General features: G+C 50.3%; 2 protein-coding genes across 2 annotated transcripts; one reads left to right on the forward strand and one right to left on the reverse strand.

The window, feature by feature from the left end:
* The first annotated feature begins 1475 nt into the window (after nt 1–1475).
* LOC122375980 (7-dehydrocholesterol reductase-like) lies at nt 1476–11398 on the forward strand. Its single transcript, XM_043355600.1, has 2 exons — nt 1476–1752; nt 9508–11398. Exon 2 carries the CDS (start codon nt 9537–9539, stop codon nt 10767–10769), a length of 1233 nt encoding a protein of 410 aa, XP_043211535.1. The 5' UTR covers nt 1476–1752; nt 9508–9536; the 3' UTR covers nt 10770–11398.
* A 302-nt stretch (nt 11399–11700) lies between these two features.
* Nucleotides 11701–15207, reverse strand: LOC122375981 (zinc finger protein GLIS2-like). Its single transcript, XM_043355601.1, has 4 exons — nt 15158–15207; nt 13970–14110; nt 13577–13695; nt 11701–12666 (listed from the first exon to the last, which is right to left on the reverse strand). The coding sequence occupies exons 1-4, from the start codon at nt 15205–15207 to the stop codon at nt 11996–11998; spliced, it is 981 nt and encodes a 326-aa protein (XP_043211536.1). The 3' UTR covers nt 11701–11995.
* Nucleotides 15208–23622: the final 8415 nt, after the last annotated feature.

A 23622-nucleotide genomic window follows, 5' to 3' on the forward strand; every position in this document is an offset into this window, starting at 1 on the left:
AATAGCATATTCGTTCGAGCTGCAGTTACCTCGACGCGGTGCTGTAAATAATTATGAACTCACAAATGATCAGCTCATCTCATCTGGAACATATGTTTCCTTCGTGATCGGGTTAGGGCGTCCATAAAAGGTCAGAAACATCACAAGGCTGTCTTTCTGAAGGCAGGCTGCCGAGGCTGCCGACTATCCTTGCTAATTTTAGATGTACAGATGTCCTGATATGTGCACTCCATCTGGAACTTGTCTAACTTGAACTGGTTTCTTTTACCTTTGGTTCTGTCGTTGCATTGTGCTACTGAATCTTCCGGCTTTCTTTCGTTACAATAGGCAAACTTATCACTTCTCTCGGCGTAAATGTTGCCTAATCGCTATCGCCTGAGACTAACTACGAGCTCGTCGTGCCAACCATTCTGGGCTGTGGAGTGAAACAACCTCCACCTCTTGGGGCCCCACAAGGCCGGGCATTCGCCCCGCTCTAACCACCCGTCCCAGCCGCCGCACCCGCCCGTCCGTCCGTCTGTCTGTCCGTCTGTCTGTGTGTCTGTGTGCCTCGAGAGACGGCCGGCGGACGAACACTCTCTCTGCGTCGTGTCAGTGACCCCAGCCGAGTGTTCGGAGCCACACTAACCCAGTGAGGGGAGGCCCGCCCGCTGCTAGAGGAGTGTGAACCTCCGTCTTGACTCGAGACGGGAATTTCAAAGATCGTCACATTGGACAGTTGTCGCAGATACATAGATCAGTAGTGGTCGTCATTTAATGTTCGATGATAATTTGTTGTGTACAGAACTAAGGAGAGCGATACGATCGAGTATCGATAATCTCCTTGGTAACAATTTACGCAGCGACCGCGTGTATTAGCCACAGCTGAGACGGTCGCGCCTCTGACCTTTGGTGACCCCTGGCACATCAGGACCGCCGTATCTCTGGGTAAAAAGGTCGCATCCGGACGCCAAGATAAACATCAAGCCACTTGGATACTGACAGCCCAATGCAGGGATAAGTGCAGGGATATGCACTGTGCAATGGGACATCACAAGTGTCGGATATGACGAAGTTTATAGCAAGGCCCTATATACCGTTTATAGTAGCATAGTATCTGTTATGAGAAGGTTAGACTGGATCGGTTTTTCACAGGGAATGGAAATTATGTAAAGACTTTACCCTAAAATTAAACCACCTAAAATTAAACCTGCTTTGCTCGGAAAGGACCAGTGGGGCCTAGACCCACTAATAAACCTGATGACGGGGCTCAGAATTAAATACGTGCCGCCCTCAAAGAAAAGAACACACACGTATATTTTAGAAGGTCCGAGGCCAGCAGAAATGACCAAACGGCCGGCTGTTTTTGGTTTCTCTCCACCGCACACCCTCTGGCCCCAGCACCCCTCACGCCCCCCCCCCCCACCGTGATCGACCAGCTCGGGGCGGGGACTGTGGGGGGGGGGGGGACCAACCGACGGGCCAGATGCGGGCCCGACTGGCGCGGCGGCGGCGGACGACGGAGGGCGACACTGGCCGCCGATAGCCGCTCATCGGCGGCTGGCAGTTGCTGATACGGCGCAGAGCACGGCCGGCACGGCCTGAGCACGGCGGGGCACAGCGCGGAGCACGACCGAGCACAGCACCGTCGGCCGCAGTCGCCCGACCAGTCTGCCGCTGGCCACTCCGTCAGTCACAGTCTGTCAGTCGCAGAGCGGCAGTCAGTGCAGTGTTGGTGGCACGCGAGGACTGCGAAATCTGCACACATTGGAGGTGAGTGGTCGCTGGGCTGCGAGTTTGTGTGCTCAGTGTAGATATGCTGGGTTAGATGATATAGCTGATGCAATGCAGATTGCAGGGATATTGTTTGTGTTGGTAATCGGCCTGGTATGTCTCAGGAATGTACGTTGCAGATCTCAGCTCTCATATAAACATCATGAGTTTTTTTTTTAAGTGCTGGGCCAATGTCAAAATCAGTTGGTGGATGTAGGAAAGGTTACAGGCGTGCGTTTTCTGAGGGGAATGGTGATCAACTTATGATGGATTATTTTCATTGAAAAGTCTATGCGAGGAGGTGGCTTATAATTGATGCGCAGTAAGCAGTGATCGAAACAGCGTAAACTAAACAATGATAGTAGAGTTATATAAGTTGACGGGGGTTATGAAGAAATATAACTTGCCGGGGGTTATGAAGAAAATGCATGGAATCTATCATATTATTTATTAATAATTGCTCTCCTTTATGTTAGGGTAGTCGTTCTTTCTCAGGGTTAGGTATTTTAAACCCTCGCCGGCACAAGGGGGGGGGGGCAACCCCCTAAGAGTTTTCGCAAATAACTCGCGTAAAAAGCGGCCGATCGCGACGAAACTTTCAGCACCCTCGCGTTGATTAATTTTACGCCTACCCTGAGAATTTCATTACCCTAACCCAAATGACCTTTGACCTGTGACCTACTTTTCGAGACAATGTTTAGCCGGAATCGCGATTCGGTGTATGTCAATGTCGGCTCGTATTAGCCGCGCGTTTGCAGTCTTTTCGTGGTTTCAAGCGTTCAAACATGGCATATGATGTTGCTCCCATGCATTAGAGTGGGTTTCAAGGTCACCTTAAGTTCAGGTCAGGTCACTGACCTTTGATGACCTCGGTTCACTTTTCGAGTCCTACATGTTCCTACGCTAAATTTTCGAGCTGAATTCGAATGTAGCAACCATTTGAACGTTTACAATGTTGTTTCGGTGGCTTATGGCCGCCACACACCGGACCTCGCATGCGGGTTGCGAGTTTGCGGGTTTTGAGTTTGCAGGCATAATACTAATTCATAGATTGATTAGACCGTTCCCTTATGGTAACTTTATGAATGCAATGAAGCCGGTACACCTTCTGAAAATTACATATAGTCGCGATACCAGCGCAACGAACCAAGATTTGACTCCAACGAAAAACCCGCAAGCCTCGCAGAACTCGCAGACCGCGCAGCGAGGAAAATCGAAAGTTGACTCAAAACCAACTTTTGGAATGCGATGCAAGGTCGCTCGCAAGCTAAAAACATGCAGACTTGCTTGTTAGATGGTAATGTGGGTCACTCAGCTTATATTGTATCATTTGATTTTGAAGAAACCCGAAAACCCAAAAAACTCGCAACCCGCATGCGAGTTCCAGTGTGGGGCGACCTTTAGTAACATGTTGCGAAGCTGTCAGAGGCGGTTGACACGTACTAAGAATACCCGGCAGAACCCCTACTGGTTGACCTGACCTGACCTGACCCGACCTGGCCTAAATACATAAAGACATCATCTGTGAGCAAAAATATAAACATGATATTCGTGATCAGCACCCCGAAAAAACCATAGCAGCCACTCTCAACGACGTTCTAACAGGTCCCGATTTTCCCGACTTTTGGGTCATTGACCTGACCTGGAAGGTCAACCGATGACCTAGAACCTTAAAATTGGATATCATCGGCTTCCTCTCGTCACGAGCAACACGCTCGTTTTTTTTTTCCGCGAAGCTCTAGCTCGATCAGGGGCCAAACGCTAGGGGGGTCGTACCCCCCCCCCCCGTGCCGTCGAAGAACGCAAAATGGCCTGTGCCGGCGAGGGTTAGACCCTCGCCGGACCTATTCGTTTTCTACATACGCGCCGGCCAAGTGGGGGAGGAGAGGTTGGTTCGGCCACCCCCCGCCGTTTTGCCACTAGTGGACTTTGAGCGTCGCGAAAAAAAAAACGAACGTCTGCGCCGTTACGAGACGCAGCGACTGGTACCCGATTTTAAGGTATCAGGTCAACCGGTGACCTCTGAGGTCAGGTCAAGTGACCCAAGGCACGAGTTTGGTTTTTGATAACTTCGCAAAAAAGCGCAACGCTGCGATTTTGCACCATCGCGTTCGCCTCGCTCAGGCGCGTCCAATGATATACTTTTTATTCGGGTGAGGTCAACTTGAGGTGATGACTTTGGGTCAAGGTCAGGTCAGAGCCCCGGCGAAGCTGGTCGAATGAGATCATATCGCATATCCTTCGATTCAGCAGGTCTTCCCAAGTCCATTGGTGACCTCTCCGACTCGCCAGCTCAATTTGATCGGGAGTTATTGACGAAAAACGATTATGACCCGAGTGATTATTGACGTCACGCAAGGTCAATAATGCAAAAATGAAGCATTGGATCTTGCAAGGAGTGCATAGAATCATTATTCTGTGTGCTTGAGCTAGTCTGAGATATTCCCTGGCGGCAAAATATAGCAGTCTTCATTTTTCTCCATTGACTTATAATGGCGAGGTCACGTTACCGACCTGACCTCATGTGATGTCTAGGGAAAATCCGAGATATACAAGCTGTGAGACCTGTGGAGTTACAACTTCCTGTAAGTTTCATTTCCCTGTGAAAGTTCCGGTGGCACTGAGGATGTTGTGAAGTTGCGTTAGGGCCGTGCAGAGGCTCACTTATGACGTCATAGGTCAGTGACCTGACCTGACCTGAAAATGCAGTTGGTATTACAAGATCCGGCTTGATTTATAGGTCAGGTATACAAAATTTGAGCTTTCTATCGCTAACGTGGTTGGAGCTATCGCGAAAAAAACCTGTAGGGGCACCCGCCCCCCTTCCCATCCGGCGAGGGTTAAGGTCAACCCAAAGGTTGATCAACCGAAGTCGCCAAATTATTTTTTTTAGACATTGAATAAATTGCCTCAGCGCCATGAATTAATGAAGATGAAATACCACGTAAAACAGTTGATGACCTCTTTCAAGTTTCAACCTATGTCAGACCTGGGTGTTCTACATTCGCCGTAGGCGATGGTTGAAGCTTTCAGGTAGGGAGAGATGTTGGTGGAACCCTTCCCACCGTTTCGTCCCTAATTGGGCCAAAGCTTTGCAAAAAGCGAGCGTGTGCGCCGTTTCAAGACGCAACGATTGTACCCAGTTTTAATGTGTTAGGTCAACCGGTGACCTCTGATGTCAGGTCAAATGTGCCAAGGTGGGGATCCGTTTTTTTTTTGGGGGGGGGGTGAATATCTTTGCCAAGTATGATCGCAAAGTCCCGATTTTAGCATCTTCGTGTTCTCCATGCTTGAAGATGGTTTCGAATGATATATGATTTTTGTCGAATGATTAAGCATTCCAGGGTTCGCTGCTTGCTTAATTTTTCAAGTAAACATTAACATCTGACGGACAGACGTGTTCACCAACAAGCGATGTCATCGGCCGAGTTTTCATGAAAAAAGTTTCTAGAGCTGTTCGGGCCACAGTCTACACCGACGCATGTCGGCATGCCTCCCCCCTCCCCGGACAACGAATTATGCGTCAATCGGTACCGATTACCTACGCCACGGTTCGCTATGAGGCTCGCAAAACCCGCCGACTCCTTAGCAGTCCATATCTTGAAGGTCTTCGGGGAGAGAATCTGCCATGCTGATCAATTATTTTAAGATCTCAGGCAAATGGTGACCTCTGAGGCCAGCTCAAGTGCCCTAAGGTAGGGATTCGGTTTTTAGTAAATAATTTCGCCAATGCTCGCAGTTACACGATTTTGGCACGATCGTGTTCGAGTTCGACATGGTCAGGCGCGTCGAATGATATAACTAGGTACTTTTTTGTTTAGGCGAGCTCAGCTAAAGGTGTTGAGTTGATCTAAGGTCAATATTACGTCAAAGCCTGCACTTTGGTGGCGCAGTTGATCGGAGGATGTCATGTTGCATGCCATGCGATTGGGCAGGTCTTTATAAGTTCATTGGTAGCTTTTCCTGGCTCGCTCGCTTTTCCTGATCAGACACAGTCATGGTCAAGGACACTCAGAAGCGTTCAGCCGCCGATCACCCCAGCGGTGACGCAGCGCTCCCTTGGCGGCTACAGAGATCCGCCAGAACGCTCTACTCGGATAACCTTTCTGCATAGGTATGTATGTCCTCGTGAAGATAAAAGTTAACTAACTTAATCAGGAGTTATAATTTGATCAGGAGTTATTGACGAAAAATTCCGATGACCTAAAATATCGCAACTTTGCAATGTCCTCAGTGCCATATTTTCTTTCACAGGGAGATGAAACTTACAGAGCCCAGTACCCTCCAGACGTCTCATAGGGTGAAGTCGTATAAGAGTACGCACTTAGTGGATTTCTTGCTCTCATTTGTTTAATATTTGAAAGAAAGAAATCGCAAATAGGGAATATTAAAGTTCATTGAATTAGCCATCAACCCATGGGGCAACGATCCTTCAGCGTAAATGGAAGTGGTCTAAAACTGACATTTTCTGAACCGCTGCAGTTGCGTACTCTTACCGCCTGGGGTGTGTAAGAGTACGCACGCCAGGCGGGTGGAGTACGCAAGCATATGAACACACACCTATGCAGCTTGTACTGTCCAAATGCTGAACTTCAAACTCAGAAGGCATTTAAGTTAATTCTAGTATCCAAAAAGAAAAACATAAAATAAATCTTTGAAGTCTATAAATCAGGAAATAATCATGTCGTGTGTTTCTTAAAAAAATGTACAATCAAAAGGGAGAATAACTCGTATTTGGAAGAATTTCAGGTACGCATCTGCATCACAGTGCTCCATCGATGATATACCTACAAAACAAACGTCATTGAGCGATAGATTAATAATTTCATATTTCTGTATATTCGATTTAATGTATAATTCTGCGTACTCTTACCCTCCTGAACAGTGCGTCCTCTTACCGTACCTGCAATTCGCGCACAAAACAACCCCGAAACGTTGTGCAAAACTTCGCAAACAGAATATTGCACTGCACAGGATTTCCCCAGATAACCTCACAAGTTTCCCAAAACAATCACGGAAATGTACCTTATCTCAACTGCCAAGTATCAAAATTATTTTACCATACCATAATAATATCATAACGCTCGAAAATAATATTCATCGCCTTAAAGGGACCCTCCCACCTTAACATTAGTTTTGAGTTGAGGTAGCCAAATTGGTGGCCATGGCCTGCAAATACCGGTTTGGGCACTCACAACATCGAGAAATGCTTTAATTCGAAGATATGGAATTTCAAACTTGCAGTTTTCGGATTCTAAGGGGCTAATGCATTGGTATGCCCCCTTAGAATTTGTGACGTCAGCGGAGATCTAACGATTTTTAAATCTTAGACTAAAACCATCGTTAACACGTGGTGGTATACGCTGCTTTGCGCGCAACGTCTGCCGCACTTTAAGGCTGCCAAATTATTGCTTCCAAATAAAGTCGCTAGTAACAGGGAGATCCCAAAAAGTAAACAAAAGTAAAAGCCTAATATCTTGAAAACCAGTGAATATTTTTCGGTGAATTTTGGTAACTTGGTGACAAGCACGCACTGGCGGCTTCATGTCACTTCATGAACTCGACAAGCCCGCGTTGCTAAGCAACCAAAACAGCTGATGCGTACTCTTATCGCCCGCGTACTCTTACCCGCCCTTACCCTAACCGTGGTATCGCGGGTTCTTCCTGAAGGTTACGTGAGGTCCGGTCGGCCACGTGACCTCATCATTATAATTCAAAGGGGGCATTATGGAAACTGTTATTTGGGTGCCGGACATGATCTAAAACAAGCACATTGAATCATAATTTCATGCACTCCTTCCTAGGCCGAATGCTTTACTTCTCGTATATCGTTGACCTTGCCTGATGACGTCACTAAGGTCATTGTAATTTTTTTTTGTCAACAACTCCCGATTAAATTGAGCTAGCGAGTCGGAAAAGCCAGCAATTGACTCGGCAATACCTGCCGAATCGAATGATATGCGTACAACACGGCCTCCTTTGAGCACCTTCATGACCTTAGTGGTTCTGCCCTGACCTTGACCTGCGCCCGTGCGGTCAACACTGTAACTTGGCCTCACCTTAACAAAAAGCATAGGTGCCATTCGACGAGCCTGAGCATAGAAAACACGATGGTGCGAATGTCACGACGCTGCGACAATTTTTGGCCAATTTATTTACCAAAAACCGAACCTGTACCTTGGGTGACTTGACCTGAACTTAGAGGTCACCGGTTGACCTGAAATCTTAAAGTCGGGTATCAGTCGCTGTGTCTCGTAACGACGCACACGCTCGTTGTTTTCCGCGAGGCTGTAGCTCAAAAAGGGGCGAAACGGCGAGGAAAGGGGTTGGGGGGCTATGCCCCCTTCGGCCGGGACATAGGTATGTAGAAAATCAATAGTTCGGCGAGGGTGGAAGTGATGCGACAGGCTGAAAAAATCCGAATGTAGTAGCTTATTATACCTACGAGTACAATGAAACGTTGGGCACCTATTTGATTCAATTGATCCGTTTGGTAACTGATAAATTCTAGCAGTTGTTTACTAGATGGGTTGGAACTTAGAACCTTTTGATTGAAATGTAGATTGTTTTGCCCCTCTGCTTCCTAATTAAATTAAATAGACCTGCCGAATGATGTGTCAAGAGAGCGGAAAACTCTGACCTTTTATCTGACCTGCAAAATTATCGTCAGCCACCCAATTTCTTCGGGACCTGGACGTTTTGTTGTTCCATCTCCATGTGCCGTTTCAGCTTGGCGATACGTGGCCGCCGAGTGAGAAGCGTAGTAGAAATAAAAATTATCGATGCGTTACAATCGGACCATCACCCTGGCAGGTAATGGGTAGGTCTGTCATACATTTTATAGCTAAAATCAAAATATTCTCGCCCGTTGTCTCTGGGTATCAAATAAAATAGTAGGTATGCTACATGTTTACCAATATCCTGAGAACCTGGGCCCCAGCTGCCTTATAAGATTCTGAACCTTTTCTCTGTTTTAAAATTCTAGTTTCACCCTCTTTTTTTCACTAGAGATGTAGTCACAAATGAATGACCGTAGCTTGCAATAAGCGGTTTTACGACCACTTGGGGCGGAAGGAGACGCCTGAGAGGCCCCTTCCATAGGCCGAGCTGCCTCACTCAGCTGCTGAGGACGTTGAACTCGGCTCGTGCGAGGGTGAAAGTGTGCACCGGGTCACTGACCGAGTGCTCACGGGGCCGTACCCAGGATGGGCTGCACGGTGATCATAGCGTAACCGTACTTCCGCCCACTGGGCGCTTCGAGCGATCGCACTGGCGTGATCAATGCCTGCGCGGTGTGGGCGGGTGGCATGCTGTTTCTGGGTATATCGGAACATTTAATGCTTGAAATGCTTTTTTATACGGCACTGCCCTTCGTACAGAAGGTCATGTCTCGAGTCAACCTGATAGTAAAATTGAAGGCGATGGGGTCATACGTACCTTCCCCTCGGCCGAGGGTTAAGAGTATTTTAGGGTAAAGACCGACCGATAAGGGTCGTTTGCGATAGGTGTTTTGAGAGATTTCCGTATGGGATGTGGACGATTATATAATGTATAGCAGTGAGGCCAGTGCCAACGCTTGGCAGTACAGGCTAATTAATGCAGGGCATTCCACCACTGATCGCCGCCAACGTGAATTAACTATTTCACGAACATTTCTGGTAAATCGGGGATTACCTTTTCTATCCAGGGCGAGCGGCCGTGCCATTGAACCGTCGTGGCGTTCCCTGCTAACCGGTCGTCTGCTCTCCATTACAGGACTGGCCCGGCCCGGGTGAGTCGCAGCCATGACTCTGGGTGAGCTGCTACACTACCACGTGATCCCTCCGCTGTTCCTGCTGTTCTTCACGCCCGTTGTGCAGGTGCTGACCCAGCTGGGCGACCCGCGGCCGCTCGGATGGAGCGCCCTCGTCGGCTCACGGTTCGCGTGGGCGTTCACGGCGGTGACGCTGGTATGGGCCTGGCTGTTCCTGGTCCTGCCGGGCCCGGTGCACCACGGGCCGACCACACACTTTGGCCAGACCCCGCCGTACCGCGCCAACGGCATGCTCTACTACATCTGCACGCTGCTGCTGTTCGCACTGCTGGAGACGTGGCTGATGCCGGGCGTCTCGGTCACCATCTACTCCAACATGTCGGCGATCCTGGCGGCGCTCAACGTCACCGCCCTGGTTCTGTGCACCTTCCTGCTGATACGCGGTAAGGTGGCGCCCCAGTCCTCTGAGGAGATCGAGCCCAAGCCGCTGCCACACGAGTTCTACCGCGGTATGGAGCTCCACCCGCACCTGCTCGGAGTGGACGTCAAGCAGCTGACCAACTGTCGCGTGGGGATGATGCTCTGGCAGCTTCTCGTGCTGGTGTTCTGCGTGGCCGGAGCGCGGCTGCACGGCCTCTCCAGCGGGCACGTGGTGTGCGCCGCCCTGCAGACCGTCTACATCGCCAAGTTCTTCTGGTGGGAGACGGGCTACTTCAGCACGCTGGACATCACACTGGACCGCGCCGGGTACTACCTCTGCTGGGGCTGCATGGTCTGGGTGCCGTGTTTTTACACGTACGCGGCGTTCTTCCTGACCCGGCAGCGTCCGCTGCTCAGTGACGGCCAGTCGGCGTTTGTTCTGGCGGCCGGCCTGCTCGCCATCGCTCTCAACTACCGCTGTGACCTGGAGAAGCAGCGGTTCCGGGAGTCCGGCGGCCGCTGCCGCCTCTGGGGTCGGCCGGCCGAGTACATAGACGCCGAGTATGTGACCGCGCAGGGCCGGCGCACCACCAAGCTGCTCACCAGCGGCTGCTGGGGCGTTGCCAGACACCTCAACTACGTGTTCGAGATCTTGGCAGCGTTCTGCTGGTGCCTGCCGGGTCTGGGTCACGGTGTGTGGCCGTTCCTGTATGTCCTGTTCCTTACCGTGCTGCTCGTGCACCGTGTCTTCAGGGACGAGGAGAAGTGCAGCAATAAGTACGGCAAGGCGTGGAAGAAGTACTGTCGGCAGGTGCCCTACAGGATGATACCGTATGTGTTCTGATGTGTCTGCTGTGAGACCGTTCAATGTCCCGTTCGATTTGTCGTTTTATTTTCAGTTCTATCATCTATCGAGGGGTTATTGGACGGCTGGGAGAAGGCTTATTGCTTTTCCGAGATGGCAATAAGACGTAATGAAATTATGCACCGTCCGTTCGGTAGTTATGTACGGCCCTCCAGGTATTAAGTGGTTGGTTGCCAACATCACAATAAGCGATCCGCATTGATGAATACGTCTAATCGCTGTTGATAACCATTGCCGAAGTGTGTGCATGAACCCTCTTCTCATTTCTATTGAGTCATTTTACAGGAGTGTCTCTGTCATTCAAAGCTATTACACCAAAAGCACATAGGCTAACCAACCACTCTTTTGCTGGAGGGCCGTACACCAGCGTGCTCACAATATGAAATGTTTGCTAATGTTAATATAGCACCAACAAACTCTTCAAACGTCTCTGTAATAGTTTTATTGGTAGTACAACTGACTTTGTCACTTGTGGTAGCCAGTGTTCGATGTTTAAAACGAGGTGGTCTGGTCGTATTGTGCGGGATCGCAGAAGTCATTGCATGGTTAATTCGAGTTCTAGTTGGTGTTGAACTTGTGACTCTTCACATAATAAAGGTGTGAAAAAATCCGTGTCATAACTACATAGTTGGAAGATAATGCAAGCCCGTCGCTCGCTGCCCGTTGACAGGTAGCGGGCGAATTGTTTCAATTAATCGAGGGTGGTTGGCTGGTGCAGCTCCTTGGCTAAATGTTAGGCGATTGAATGCACGATTTACTGGCGTTCTTTCGTCAGTTTAACGTATAAATAGTAAGAGTGCAGGATTGATCCGGTTTAAATTATAGTCAGCTGAATTCTTTGACGAATATGCTTAGTTAATTGCATACAGATTTTTCTAGTTATTTCGTAATACGTGTACATCCAAAAGGATTAACAGTAACATTTTATTGCGAACTCATTATAAAAGACTCTAAAATACAAAGTTGTCGAGGACTATCACTCAATCTCCGATCATGCGTTCGGAAACCACCGGGCTTCCCAACATTAAAAACAAAATTAACCAGTTCCACGCCCCTAAAAGGCAAAGGGCGAATGGTGGAATGAGACAAACAATCTACAAGTCTGAACAGCAACAACACAAAAACGAATCATACAACTGGCGCTCCTCGCATCCCTATTTGGTAGGTATATTCCATTTGCTGTCAGTCGCCCCACTGCCCTTCGCTCAGCTTGGTGGAACCCTGAGATCGAGTGGAGCGGGACTGGTGGTCTGCTGACTGGCCAGGGGGACAGAGCTGACCCCCGCTTCACCCCCCGCCGTGCCAGAGCCGTCAAACACTGTGGTCGGACAGCCGGCCCACAGCTGACCCATCTGCTGCATCCAGGGGTACCAGAGCCACCCGTCCCAGCCGGCCGGCGCCGCTCCCCGGCCGCACGCGCAGCTGCCGCACTCTGTCCGAACCGGGGCGGGCGGGACCATCCCTGACACCTCTGACACGGCTGACACCCCTGACACGGCTGACACCCCTGACACTGCTGACACCGCTGACACAGACCCTGGAGACACGCCTGGCAGCCTCGGCGCCACAGCCATGGGGACGTCCGCTGCAGCGGCCGTCTCCGACTTCAGCGCCGCCAGCGGCCGGGGTACGCGACTAAGCTTCTCCGACTGGCCTCCAGGCGGCAGTGTAGCAGCAGGCGAGCTGGGCCGGCCGTGTCCGTTGGCCTTCATGTGTTTCCGCAGTGAGCTCGGGTCCGTGTAGCTCTTGGAGCAGCCAGGATGGCGGCAGCTGTACGGCCGGTCCACATAGTGGGTACGCGTGTGTTTGAATCGGTCCGACGAGTTGGAGTAGGCGCGGTCACAGCCCTCAAATGTGCAGGCGTAGGGCTTCTCCCCTGGAAAAGAGTTAGGTGCAGTTGTCAGGCAATTTAATCATTATGCATTGCTCCATTCTCGTGTCTTGCCGTTTTACCGAGACATCGGGATCAAACTACACGGGCACTAGCTGTGGCATTTGACTGTTAGACCTCCCATGACTGACCGTCTTAGTGATTGAGCGCTGACCGCGTGTTGTAGCGTAATCGTCGTAACTCGAAAAACCGCAGCGGCTATCAGGTTTTGATCGGCCCTAAAGTCTGGTGTCTCCATCCCACAGGAACTGTCGATATTCTGCCAGTGACTGTATGTGGTCGCTCAGGGTATGGGGCAGTATGTGGTGTGTGTGTGGAGGGGGGATGAGTGTCGGAGCCTCAGACCCCCCTGTGACAGTCCCGGCAGCCGCTGGCCCCACGCCAGCTCGGGACACTGTGCACGTGAATGGCCGGCCCTGATGCAATATTGACCGAGCCATCGAACTACACGTCGGCCAAATGGCGTCACCGGACATATTGACAGACACTCAACACCTGTCGAACTGGGATGACGTCCGTCTACTTATAAAAGACATTTATACTGATTTAAACGTCACACTCCGGGCGAATGGGACAGTGAGTGTGAGGAAGACCGACTTTTGCTCCAGTACCTAACCGTTAATATCACCAGTTACGCCTTCATTGGTGTAGCGGAGTGAAGACACTAGAGTAAGGCTAATGAAGCTCGCCGATCGTATGAAATAGGTACGATCATAGACCTCTGTATACCAGGTGTAGGTACAGAGGTCTATGGTACGATCTTTTACTTACATGCTTAGGATCAATTCGTAACCAAAAGGTACTTTTCCGGCGGGCGGTGACGCCACGTGGCTAAAAAGCGTTTGGTAACTGGTAAGAAATAACACTGTAATATCTTGTGCCAATTTGTCCTTACCTGTGTGCGATCGTTTGTGGATCTTGAGATTCTCCTGTCTGCTGAAGCCCTTCCCGCAGTCCGGGCACACGTGAGGACGCTCTTTGGTGTGTGTCCGGATGTGCACAAACATTTTGTACCTGAAATCACCAGTCATGTCAGCTAATTATTCGAACTATTTTAGGCTCATCTTTGATTCATCGTTGAAGTACCTAATTGTCTCACTTGGAGCATTTTTATTCCGCTTTCCGACTTTACGGCACAACTGTTTGAGGAGACGGGCGACAAAGTTTTAATTCGACGTCTGGAAGGATTTTTTTTAAGTGTCGTCGTCGCAAAATCGCTTCATGACTGATAAATTTTGGCATCTCTTCTCTACACTGCTGTGTGTGATAAACCTAGCCGGGCACTTACCTGGCGTTGAAGCCCTGCCGGCGGCGGGAGCAGCCGCGCCACAGACACCGGTACGTGCTGCTGGCCAGCTGCACGTGCTGTGACGTCACGTGCACCACCAGCTGCTGCTGCGAGGCCAGCTGCTGCTGGCAGCCCTCCCAGCTGCCGACAAACACCAACTGTTAGAATGGGAATTGAACCAAACTACACTGACCGGCAACATGGGAAACACAGCCGTTTACCATGGGAAAGACAAAAAAAAACATTGACCGTCAACACATGAGACAAACACAAGCCGATTAACTGAGAATACGCTTATTGATACCTGAATATTTCTAAAATTCAGTTTCATTGGACAACGAATTAGTTCTTCTCCAATTTGTTGTGCTAGTGTACCTACTTTGTACCTTCTGTATTGCATCAATTTCGTAGAGTCACTTATCTAACGAGATGGATACACGGGCATGCGTGCGACACCTTAGAACCGACCACGACCGGGGAGTGCCGACCCTCTCTGCCAAGTTCAGCGCCGTTATCTCACTCCAGCTGTGAGAGTATTATTAATAACCCTGCTTTCATCTGGTGAGTTTATAACTGACACTGAGTCATGAACTATGAAGCCACACCGACCAATCTCGGCTGGCAGTTTTACACAAACAGAAGCGATTGAACACGTCTGACCGACGATTTATGAGTGTTGGCACGGCCTAAACCTCAGAAACTTAGGCTGGGGGGATCCATGTGATCGCAAGGCACATCGCAGTTACGATCAAACGTAAGTTGTATCGGAACGGAAGTAGTTTGTATTAGAACGGAAGTACGCTTGTAAGCACCAACTCGTGGTTGTCAGAATGAAAGTATCACTGTGCACACTTCACACTGCACAGGCATACCTACGTAAACGAGGTTTATTTACACGAGGTTTATTTACAATAACCTCGTCTCCCTCCGATGATCGCGCCCTGTTACCATGTCCCGTCCAAACCATTCGCGACATCGCCCCGTTCGTCCGTCCCGTCCGCTCGTCCAGGCCGGTACTCCCGTCCCCTTCGTTCATCCGTTCATCTGTCCGTCTGTTCTGTCCGTCCTTCCGTCCATCTGTCCGTCTGTTCACCCGTCTTCCGTCCGTGCCATCCGTCGGTCCATCCGTCCCGTCCGTTTGTCGGTCCACCCCCTGTCCCCTTCCGTCGGCCGGCGCCGATCACTCACCCGCACCGGTAGCGCTCGTTGGGCTCCTCCTGCCGCCTGTCGTCCTCCATGACACCGTCACACCTTCCTACACCTGTCCAACCCTCCACACCGTGCCACCCTGTGTCTAACCACCCACTGGACCCCTCCGTGTCGGAATACCGTCTGTCTGGCGTCTGTGTGTGTCGACCACCGGGTCCGCCGACCGCTGAGGTGGCACCCCCCGCCGCGGGCTCGCCCGTCTGCGGGAGGCGACCCCCCGGCCCGCCGCCGAGCCGGGGTGTCCCGTTCAACGGCAGATATGGAGATGTATTACATTTTAACGAGTTTAAATGTGCGTCGGCCCGGCGCGCCGCTGTGGTGTGGTGGGTAGGAGGTATGACCGGTCAACACACGCGCGCGTTGGTGTTCGACCTGACCGCTCGAGACGGCAGACGGAGACGGTAGACGGGAGGCGACAGGGCGGATTCTGATCGTACTCGTCGATATCAGCCGTCGATGACGCAATATGAGGGCTGATTCATTCGTGATATGGGCGTTAAACACGTGGAAGAGTGTCGCGTGGTTTCAGTAGGTTCCTACTCAGCGAACGTTACGTGTGTGCAATTGCATGCAATTGCACACCGCCCACTCGATTCTGTACAGTGCGCGTTTTGTATAGTTTATAATTTTTTTTTTTTATTTAGTCGGACCTCTCTCCAACGGGCTCTTGTCCCAATTATAGGAGAGAGCACCTGCTCCTCCCGCCGTCCTATTACCCACCCCCCAGGCTACGGCTGAAGTGGGAGCCTACCCCACACCTGGTGACGCAGCCGGGGACGACGCCCGCGGAACGGGCGGAACCGGGAATCGAACCCGAAACCCGGCACCGCCCGCACCGCGGGTCGACGCCTTAACCCGCGCACCGACGGGGGGGCGGATATCCGCCCCCCCCTGAGGTTTTTCGCGAATAGCGGGAAAACCGCGGCGCGTAGCGCCGCGAAATTTGGTATGACTATTCCCTTATCAATTTTACACATGGTGTGCAAGTTTGAACCTCCTACCTTTCAAGGTCAGGTCACCAGGTCACTTTGAATGACCCAACCTCAAGTCACTTTTTTGCAACTTTGTCACCGTGCCAGAGCTACAGTAGATGTCGGAGGCCTTTGAAAGTCGCAGGATGTTATTAGGTCATTAGTAGCTACAATTTGTATATCTCGGAATTTTGATATCCGTGACCTAAGGTCAGGTCAATTTCGCGACCTCCCCATTATAAGTCAATGGGGGAAAAATCAACTCCCTGTTTTTACCACTAAAACGGGTCGGAATGGCCCCATATACCATACATGACTTCATATACGATCAACCTTCACTACCTTGAGGTCTGTTTTGCTGTTGGGCAGCTGTGAGGTCATGTGACGTCATCAAAGGTCACCAAAGGTTTTTGGCCAATAACTCCGTACAGGAACAAGATACAGACGCGTGGATGGTCTCATTGTGTTCAGCTCGTCAAGACGCATCGAATGATATACATGATGACCTCGAGGTCACGTGACCTGAGGTCAACCTTTGACCTTGACCTTTCGAGGTCAACATATATATCATTCGATGCAGATTGACGAGAGGATCACGATGATGCCCTTAGTTTGTTCCTATCTTGACTAATTCGAAAGTTATTCGAGAAAAACTCTCTCCATATTTAGCGCCGCCATTTTGACTTTTTCGACCCCTGTGACGTCATCTTTGACCTGACCTGAAAATGACCTTAGTAAAAATTGTAGATCTTGACCGTGCGTATCCGATGCCGTTTACCGCTTGTCGCTATCTTGCTTCGTTCTCGAGATCTCAGGGGGGGGCGGTCATCCGCCCCCCCCCCCGTCGGTACTAAGTTGGCGCAGACCCCCGTCGGTGCGCGGGTTAACCGACTGCGCCACCAGGGCCGCTTAACTAAAACTTAACTACGCTTAACTAAAATTGCTCGCCTAACTACCTTCCAGTGGCAAAGCTCGAGTTATTCTGTCGCGTCCTCGCTGACAGAGCGACTGCCGCCACCCTCCATTGAGATAGGTGACAACTGACAGACCACCACATAGCACTGCCAGTAGTGCAGTGAGGTCTCATGTCAGCAACACCGTTCTGCCGTAAAACACGGTATCAATCCCAGCGCCTCTGAGCGCCAATGACAGACACCGCGGCGCCTGAGAGCATGTCCAACGGCTGGTCGACCGAAGAGCTGGTCAGCTTGGGAGCTGGTCAGCTTGAGAGCTGGTCTGGTCAGCTTGAGAGGTTGTCCATCAGAGGGCTGCTCTGTCGGAGACCGCGGGTCCGCCATTCAGTGTTATCCACCGGCACCACCCAGCGCTCCGGTTGGAAAACCAGGGGATGATGTATGTGCCGGGCAATGTCGGGCGCCGCACGGGGTCCGGTGCGTGCGGCGTGCCAGCGCGCCCCGCCCGGCGCCCCGCCTCTGGGTGGCGGAAGAGCTGCCCTCTGAGTCGGTAGGGGGCTGGGTGTGACGGAGTGGCTAACGGAACACTAATCAGATTGTAAAGGGTGCAGCACTGGTAGACACAGGCTAATCCTGCATTTGCATTGTGTGTGAACGAATGGAACTAACCAGGCGATGGGCGGTCATAAATTAGCACTATCTGGTTCTTAGCATGTGGTTTCACGACCTCATAACATTTTTTTTTTGCGTTAAAGGGATATCTGTTTTTCGGGCTGTCGAGTAGAAAGCTATAATACCTACCATTTATTTTCACGGAAGAAGACAACACTTAGATAACTGGTAAGAACCACCTGAATAAATATTACACCATCCCGTGGTTTCACGTGGTTGGCAGGTGGAGCCCGGTCATTCGAGCGGTCTCCCGGGACATTGATATTGATGAGCCTGGCCGGAACGTTCCTATCCACTCTCTGAGCTGAACCAGCCGCCCACCTCTGCCAAGGAAAACCCGTAGCGCGATAGCACTGTCAGAAGAACTGGAGTGTCCGGCTGGCTGAGATCTAAACGGTCCGGCATTAATCTGCTGCTATGCAGGGCATATTTTAACATACTGACTGCGTCCCATTTTGGGACGCAGCCCCCTGCCTTGGGGACGTAGCCCTCGCGAAATTTGGACCACTGCGTCCCACGCTGAAATGTCACGGTTTCAGCGGAAAAGTGCAAGCAAAAATAATTAGCATGACTCGGTCTTATACTACTGCCTTTCTGATTGCTTTGTGCCCTGATTTACTATGCATCCAAGCACATACATGCGCTCTCCAGTCCTTGTGCCCTGCCCTATATCCTATAGGGTCATACACCTTGTTATGTCCTGCCCTACTATACCCCTAGGATATGTGACCTGCCCAGTGCCCTGTCCTAAGGTCTTGTACCTTGCCCTGCCCTTCCTTCAGGCCCTGCGCCCTGCTCTGCATTCAGGCCCTGTGACCCTCTCTGCCCTGCCCAGTGCCCTCAAACCCGATACCTTGTTGTCTTCCCGTCTTAACCCTCGCCCGTAAAGGGGGGGGGGGGTCGAACGGACCCCTCCCCTAGGTTTTTCGCGAATAACTCGCGTAAAAAGCGGCCGATCGCGACGAAACTCTCAGTACCCTCGCGTTAAATAATTTTATACCTACCCTGAAATTGTCATGACCCTGACCTTAATGACCTTTGACCTGTGACCTACTTTTCGAGACCATGTTTGGCCGGAATCGCGATTCGGCGTATGTCGGCTCGCATTAGCGGCGCGTTTGCAGTCTTTTCGTGGTTTTAAACGTTCAAACATAGGATATGATGTTGCTCCCATGCATTAGGGTGGGTGTCAAGGTCACCGGAAGGTCAGGTCAGGTCATTGACCTTTGATGACCTCGGTTCACTTTTTCGAGTTTTACATGTTTCTAGGCCAGTTTTAGGAGCTGAATTCGAATTTAGCAACCATATGAACATTTACGAAATAGTTTTGGTGCCTTCGTAACATGTTACGAAGCTGTCAGAGGCGGCTGCCACCTACTACGAATACCCTTACTGGTTGACCTGACCTGACCTGACCCGACCTGGCCTAAATGAATGAAGACATCATCTGTGATCACAACTAACATGATATTCGTGGTCAGCACCCCGAGAAACCCCATAGCAGCCACGCTTTACGACTTTCTAACAGGTCCCGATTTTCCCGACTTTTGGGTCATTGACCTGACCTGGAAGGTCAACCGATGACCTAGGACCTTAAAATTGGGTATCATCGGCTTCCTCTCGTCACGGGCAACACGCTCGTTTTTTTTCGCGAAGCTCTAGCTCGATCAGGGGCGAAACGGCAATGGCGGGGTCCAACGGACCCCCCCCCCCCCCCTTATACGTTCGCGGCTGGAAAAAACACCAATACGGGCGAGGGATAAGGACGGCCCGTTCGGTGCTGCTGCCGGTTCGGTGCTTGGCTCGGATTTCGGGAAAATTGTGGATATCTAGTCCTCTTCCTTGCACTGCCCTCAGATCCAATAATACTTATATAGATTAAAAAAATCAAATATAAGAGTTAAGACTTTAGGTAAAGCTGGAGAAGATTATCCCTGGACCTGGGCGGAACCCAGGGAGGAGAGGCGAGTTATCACAAGCAACATGTCACCCTCCCCTCCGCTCCCCCTCCCCTGTGGCACCATCCGCCGCCCACCAACCATTCACGATTCACATTCGCGTAGTCGCCGTGCTGGACCTGTCGGAGCCGAGGCGGACGTGCGAGCCTGGATGTTAGGCTGACCCGGGCGGAAGCGGCGCCCGCCCTTCCGGGGATTCCCGGCTATTGAAACGATTGAAGGGTGTGTCTAAAAAGCAGGCGAGCTTGGCAGACGAGCCCATGCTCAGTAACTACTGGACCGATTTTGATAATTCTTTCACCATTCAATAGCAGGAAACTTATATAGGTGCCGTTTCTCGTTTTTTGGCGATTGGTTCACTCTGACTGGACCAATAGGACCAAAATGGTCCAGAACCATAGACCCCCTCAAAAGCAGACGAGCCCATGTTCCGAAACTACTGGGCCGATTTCAATGAAACCCTCACCATAAGACGCGCCGTGGTCTGAAACGGTGCCGTTTTTGATAAGTTTTTGATCGGTCTACCCTAAGTGGTCGAATATTTGCGAATTGACAATATTTCATACGCAAGCTCTCTTTTCACTCGATTGATAAGGGTGAAAAACGCGTGAAAAGGCGTGTGTATCATATTTTAATAATCCTGTACATATTCATTTTTATTCTCTAAACATAGGTACATTTAGGTGCATCAAGGGAGGTCAAACACGCCCAACGACGTTCAGGAAAACGAATGACTAACAGCAATGGAAATATCATTTACTCGCCGGTCCGTCCTTTGAATGTGGAAAAAGAACGCGCTATGACTGGGCGAATTTCGAGACTGGCCAAAAGCAATCACAGCCCGCTCCCAATATCCCGCTTGCTGTCCCTCCACCGGCACATTACACAATGACACGTGTAGGGGAAGTTGGGGCAATGCCGGAGTTGGGGCAAAGCCGAAATTCGAGATATTTCTAAAACCGTACGACATGGATGCCACGTCTCAGTGATGCTCTGAAGCTTAAGTGACTACAATTATCGCATGTTTGTTATGAGTCGTCATTTGGAATACTTCGGCTGTGAGGGCGCCAAAAGCGTTTTCAAGGTACGTTTCCTTGTACTACATGCGCCTTTGAAGCTGCATTTCTTACTCATTATGCTACCGTTTGTCTGGCCAATTCGGTCAAGTAATCTTCAGCATGTCTTTGCATAAGTGTGCTGCCTATTTGAAATTTATACAGCACGTTTAAAAGTTATGGGCCTGCAAATGAAAGTATGGCTGGCTGGGGTAATGCCGAAAACGTGCAATTACGCACGTTAAAGCACGCTACGTGGACTTTACTGTTGTAGAATAGCAACGCGTATTTTTAGTCAAACAAATTACACTTTCAGCCGGCACAACGGCCTGTTACCTATAAGGAATGATTTGCCTGGCATTTTCTTATTATATCACACAATTATAACTTCCAGTGTGCACCAAGCGTCCTCAAGCTCTTAAAACGCGTGTCAGCTTTGATGAATTTTGGATAAAGTTTGAGATAAATTGGCAAAACATCAATGTCGGTATTCCTCGTAGATCATTTATCCCATTTTCGGCTTTCCCCGCAGTCCGGGGCAACGCCGAAAAAGTCAGTTCTTTGATATTTTTAGTTTTTGCGCTTAACGGTATGCGAATTCATCAAATGCGCCTGGTATGTTTGAAAGACAAAAGACTGGCCTCTCGAATGACGCCAACAAGAATAGCTTATGTTGTCTACCTTGCGTGCTACGGGCGTCAGAAAAAAAGTGTTCGGCGTTCCCCCAACTTCCCCTATCTCACCTGCATTATATACTATTTCGCTTGCAATGTGGTATGTGCCCTTTCCGATCGAAGCATGTGCCCTATGCCACCTTTGGGACGCAGTAAAAAATCCTTAAAATATGCCCTGCTGCTATGTCCGGACGAATCGCCTCGCTGGCTGCTGCCGTTTTCCTGTCCCCGCCTCACTACTTTGCCTGCACGGATTCACGGCTCCCCTTAGCTGTCTAGCTGACCTGGAATCGTTACTGACTCATATATCTCAGACTAGAGTGTCGTCACATTGCCCACGCAGATCGTCGGCAGATCGGTCGGCTCTGCTGGCCGGCGGCTGGTCGGTTTGATCAGCGCTGCGACGGGGCGTGGCTGACGGCTCGTCAGCGCCTCCCCCTGACGTCCGTCCGTCGTCTGTCGTCTCTCGTCTCCCGTCTGTCGCGCGGATGTGACCGAAGCACCGCCGGAGCCAACTTTGTGTCGGCGCCGCGGCCCGGCCACGCTCATTTGTCGTCGCTCGAACATCGCCACTCGGAAGTCAACCACTGAAGGAAATGATAAAATGAGATAGAATGGGTCGAACGACAGCCCATACCACAAATAGGCTGTCGTTCTATACTAGATAGTAGATAAAAAGGGTGTGTGACATACCGGCCTCTGCTACCGAGATATGACGGGGAGACGTCCGAAACACGTGAAATCTTCTTATCTTCAGGCATTGATTTGCAGATCAAAAGAGGACGTTGCTGGCTTTTCTGAGCCACATTCAGATTCTGAGGCGGATCAACAATATTGTAGTGGCCCGACGCTGTCTCCGATATTTTCTTAGCCACTGGCTGGGCGGCCGGGCGGTGACATCAGATTGCTGCTGTCTCTCCCCCGTAGCTCCGCTCGCACCCCCCGTCACGGAACTCAGCTGGGGGGCGGCCGTGTGCCGCGCGGGGGGCCTGATTATGGGCGACGTGGCACCGTCGGCCAGCGGCGCACCCAGCGGCGCGTGGGCGGGGGTCGTCTGGCCAGAAGCGCACCCAGCTGCGTATAATGGTGCCCCCACTAGACTGCAACAAGCGTTGCTAAACTTAGTGTTGGAGCACCTATAGGTATAAGATTATCTTAGAAGTGCACCTTTGACAATTAAAAATACCTAAACGTTTAATAGCTTGCATCGCCCGTCACACCTATTTGAGTTTTGTTGATCGTTATGATGTAGTGTAAACGAATAAAACAACCGAAGGATAAGTCCCAAGAACTATAAATACTTAGGTGAATTAATATTTCAATTAGGTACTGAACGAAACAAAAGCCGTTATTCGACACATTAAACAAGGGGAAAATAAATCTTGAACGCGAGGATACTCTGGCCTTCAACATGAACTGTAACGATTCAAATTTGCCAAAGTAGGTATGCAAATAGGCACGAATTACGGATACACTGGGCGTAGCTTTTTTTGTTGTGCCCAATTTAAACCGAGTTCAGGAATTGGAAAATAACGATTTACAAGTAGATCTGCTTTAAAAAAATGTTCATAAGCTGGATTTGAAAGGCTGGTGTTCACTGTTCATACCTCATGTCTATTGCAATAAGCGTCATTTTAATATCATCCATGGTAAAACGTTTCAAATCAATAAAGGCGTGCAGCTCAGCCGAGGACGATAATGAGCACGTGCATGTGATAGGAGTAGGACGCTTCTCCCAACAGGTGTCTTGAAACCGCAATGATAAGCCTATATGGGCCACGGAGTAGAAAAAATCGTCTACTAGTAAGCCACACCACGATCTTGTTACATTTTCCAGCCGGTGATAAATACCTAATATGCAAGGCTCACGGACGTGAATACCGTTGTGAACGGTCAAACTCCAGTCTCCAGACATATTGTACGGTAAAAAAGACCTGTGAGATAGGCTGTACCGCATAGCATTGTGTGGGGTAGACTGCACCGCATTGCACACAAGTAAAGTAAGCTGAGGCTGCTGAGCCGTTTCTTTACGTCGAAATCTGTGAGCAGGGCTGCGGAGTCGATGGATTTTCAGTGCCTTCGGCTCCGACTCCGGCATCTAAAAATAAATTCAGAATCAGACTCCGACTCCGGGTGGAGCTGTTGACTCCGACCGACCGATTCCACAGCCCTGGCGGGCCTGCGAAGTCGATGCATTTTC

Source organism: Amphibalanus amphitrite, unplaced genomic scaffold, assembly GCF_019059575.1.
Source record: "Amphibalanus amphitrite isolate SeventyFive unplaced genomic scaffold, NRLGWU_Aamphi_draft 001976F_arrow, whole genome shotgun sequence".
In the NCBI taxonomy this organism is placed as follows: Eukaryota; Metazoa; Arthropoda; class Thecostraca; order Balanomorpha; family Balanidae; genus Amphibalanus; species Amphibalanus amphitrite.

Bases quoted from the DNA above. Each gene is read 5' to 3' on its own strand.
- LOC122375980 (XM_043355600.1), top strand. From the start codon at position 9,537: ATGACTCTGGGTGAGCTGCTACACTACCACGTGATCCCTCCGCTGTTC.
- LOC122375981 (XM_043355601.1), bottom strand. From the start codon at position 15,207: ATGGAGGACGACAGGCGGCAGGAGGAGCCCAACGAGCGCTACCGGTGC. The intron at 13,696-13,969 runs GTAAGTGCCCGG...TGGTGATTTCAG, and splicing joins CGGCAGGGCTTCAACGCCAG to GTACAAAATGTTTGTGCACA. The intron at 12,667-13,576 runs GTAAGGACAAAT...ACTCTTTTCCAG, and splicing joins CCACAAACGATCGCACACAG to GGGAGAAGCCCTACGCCTGC.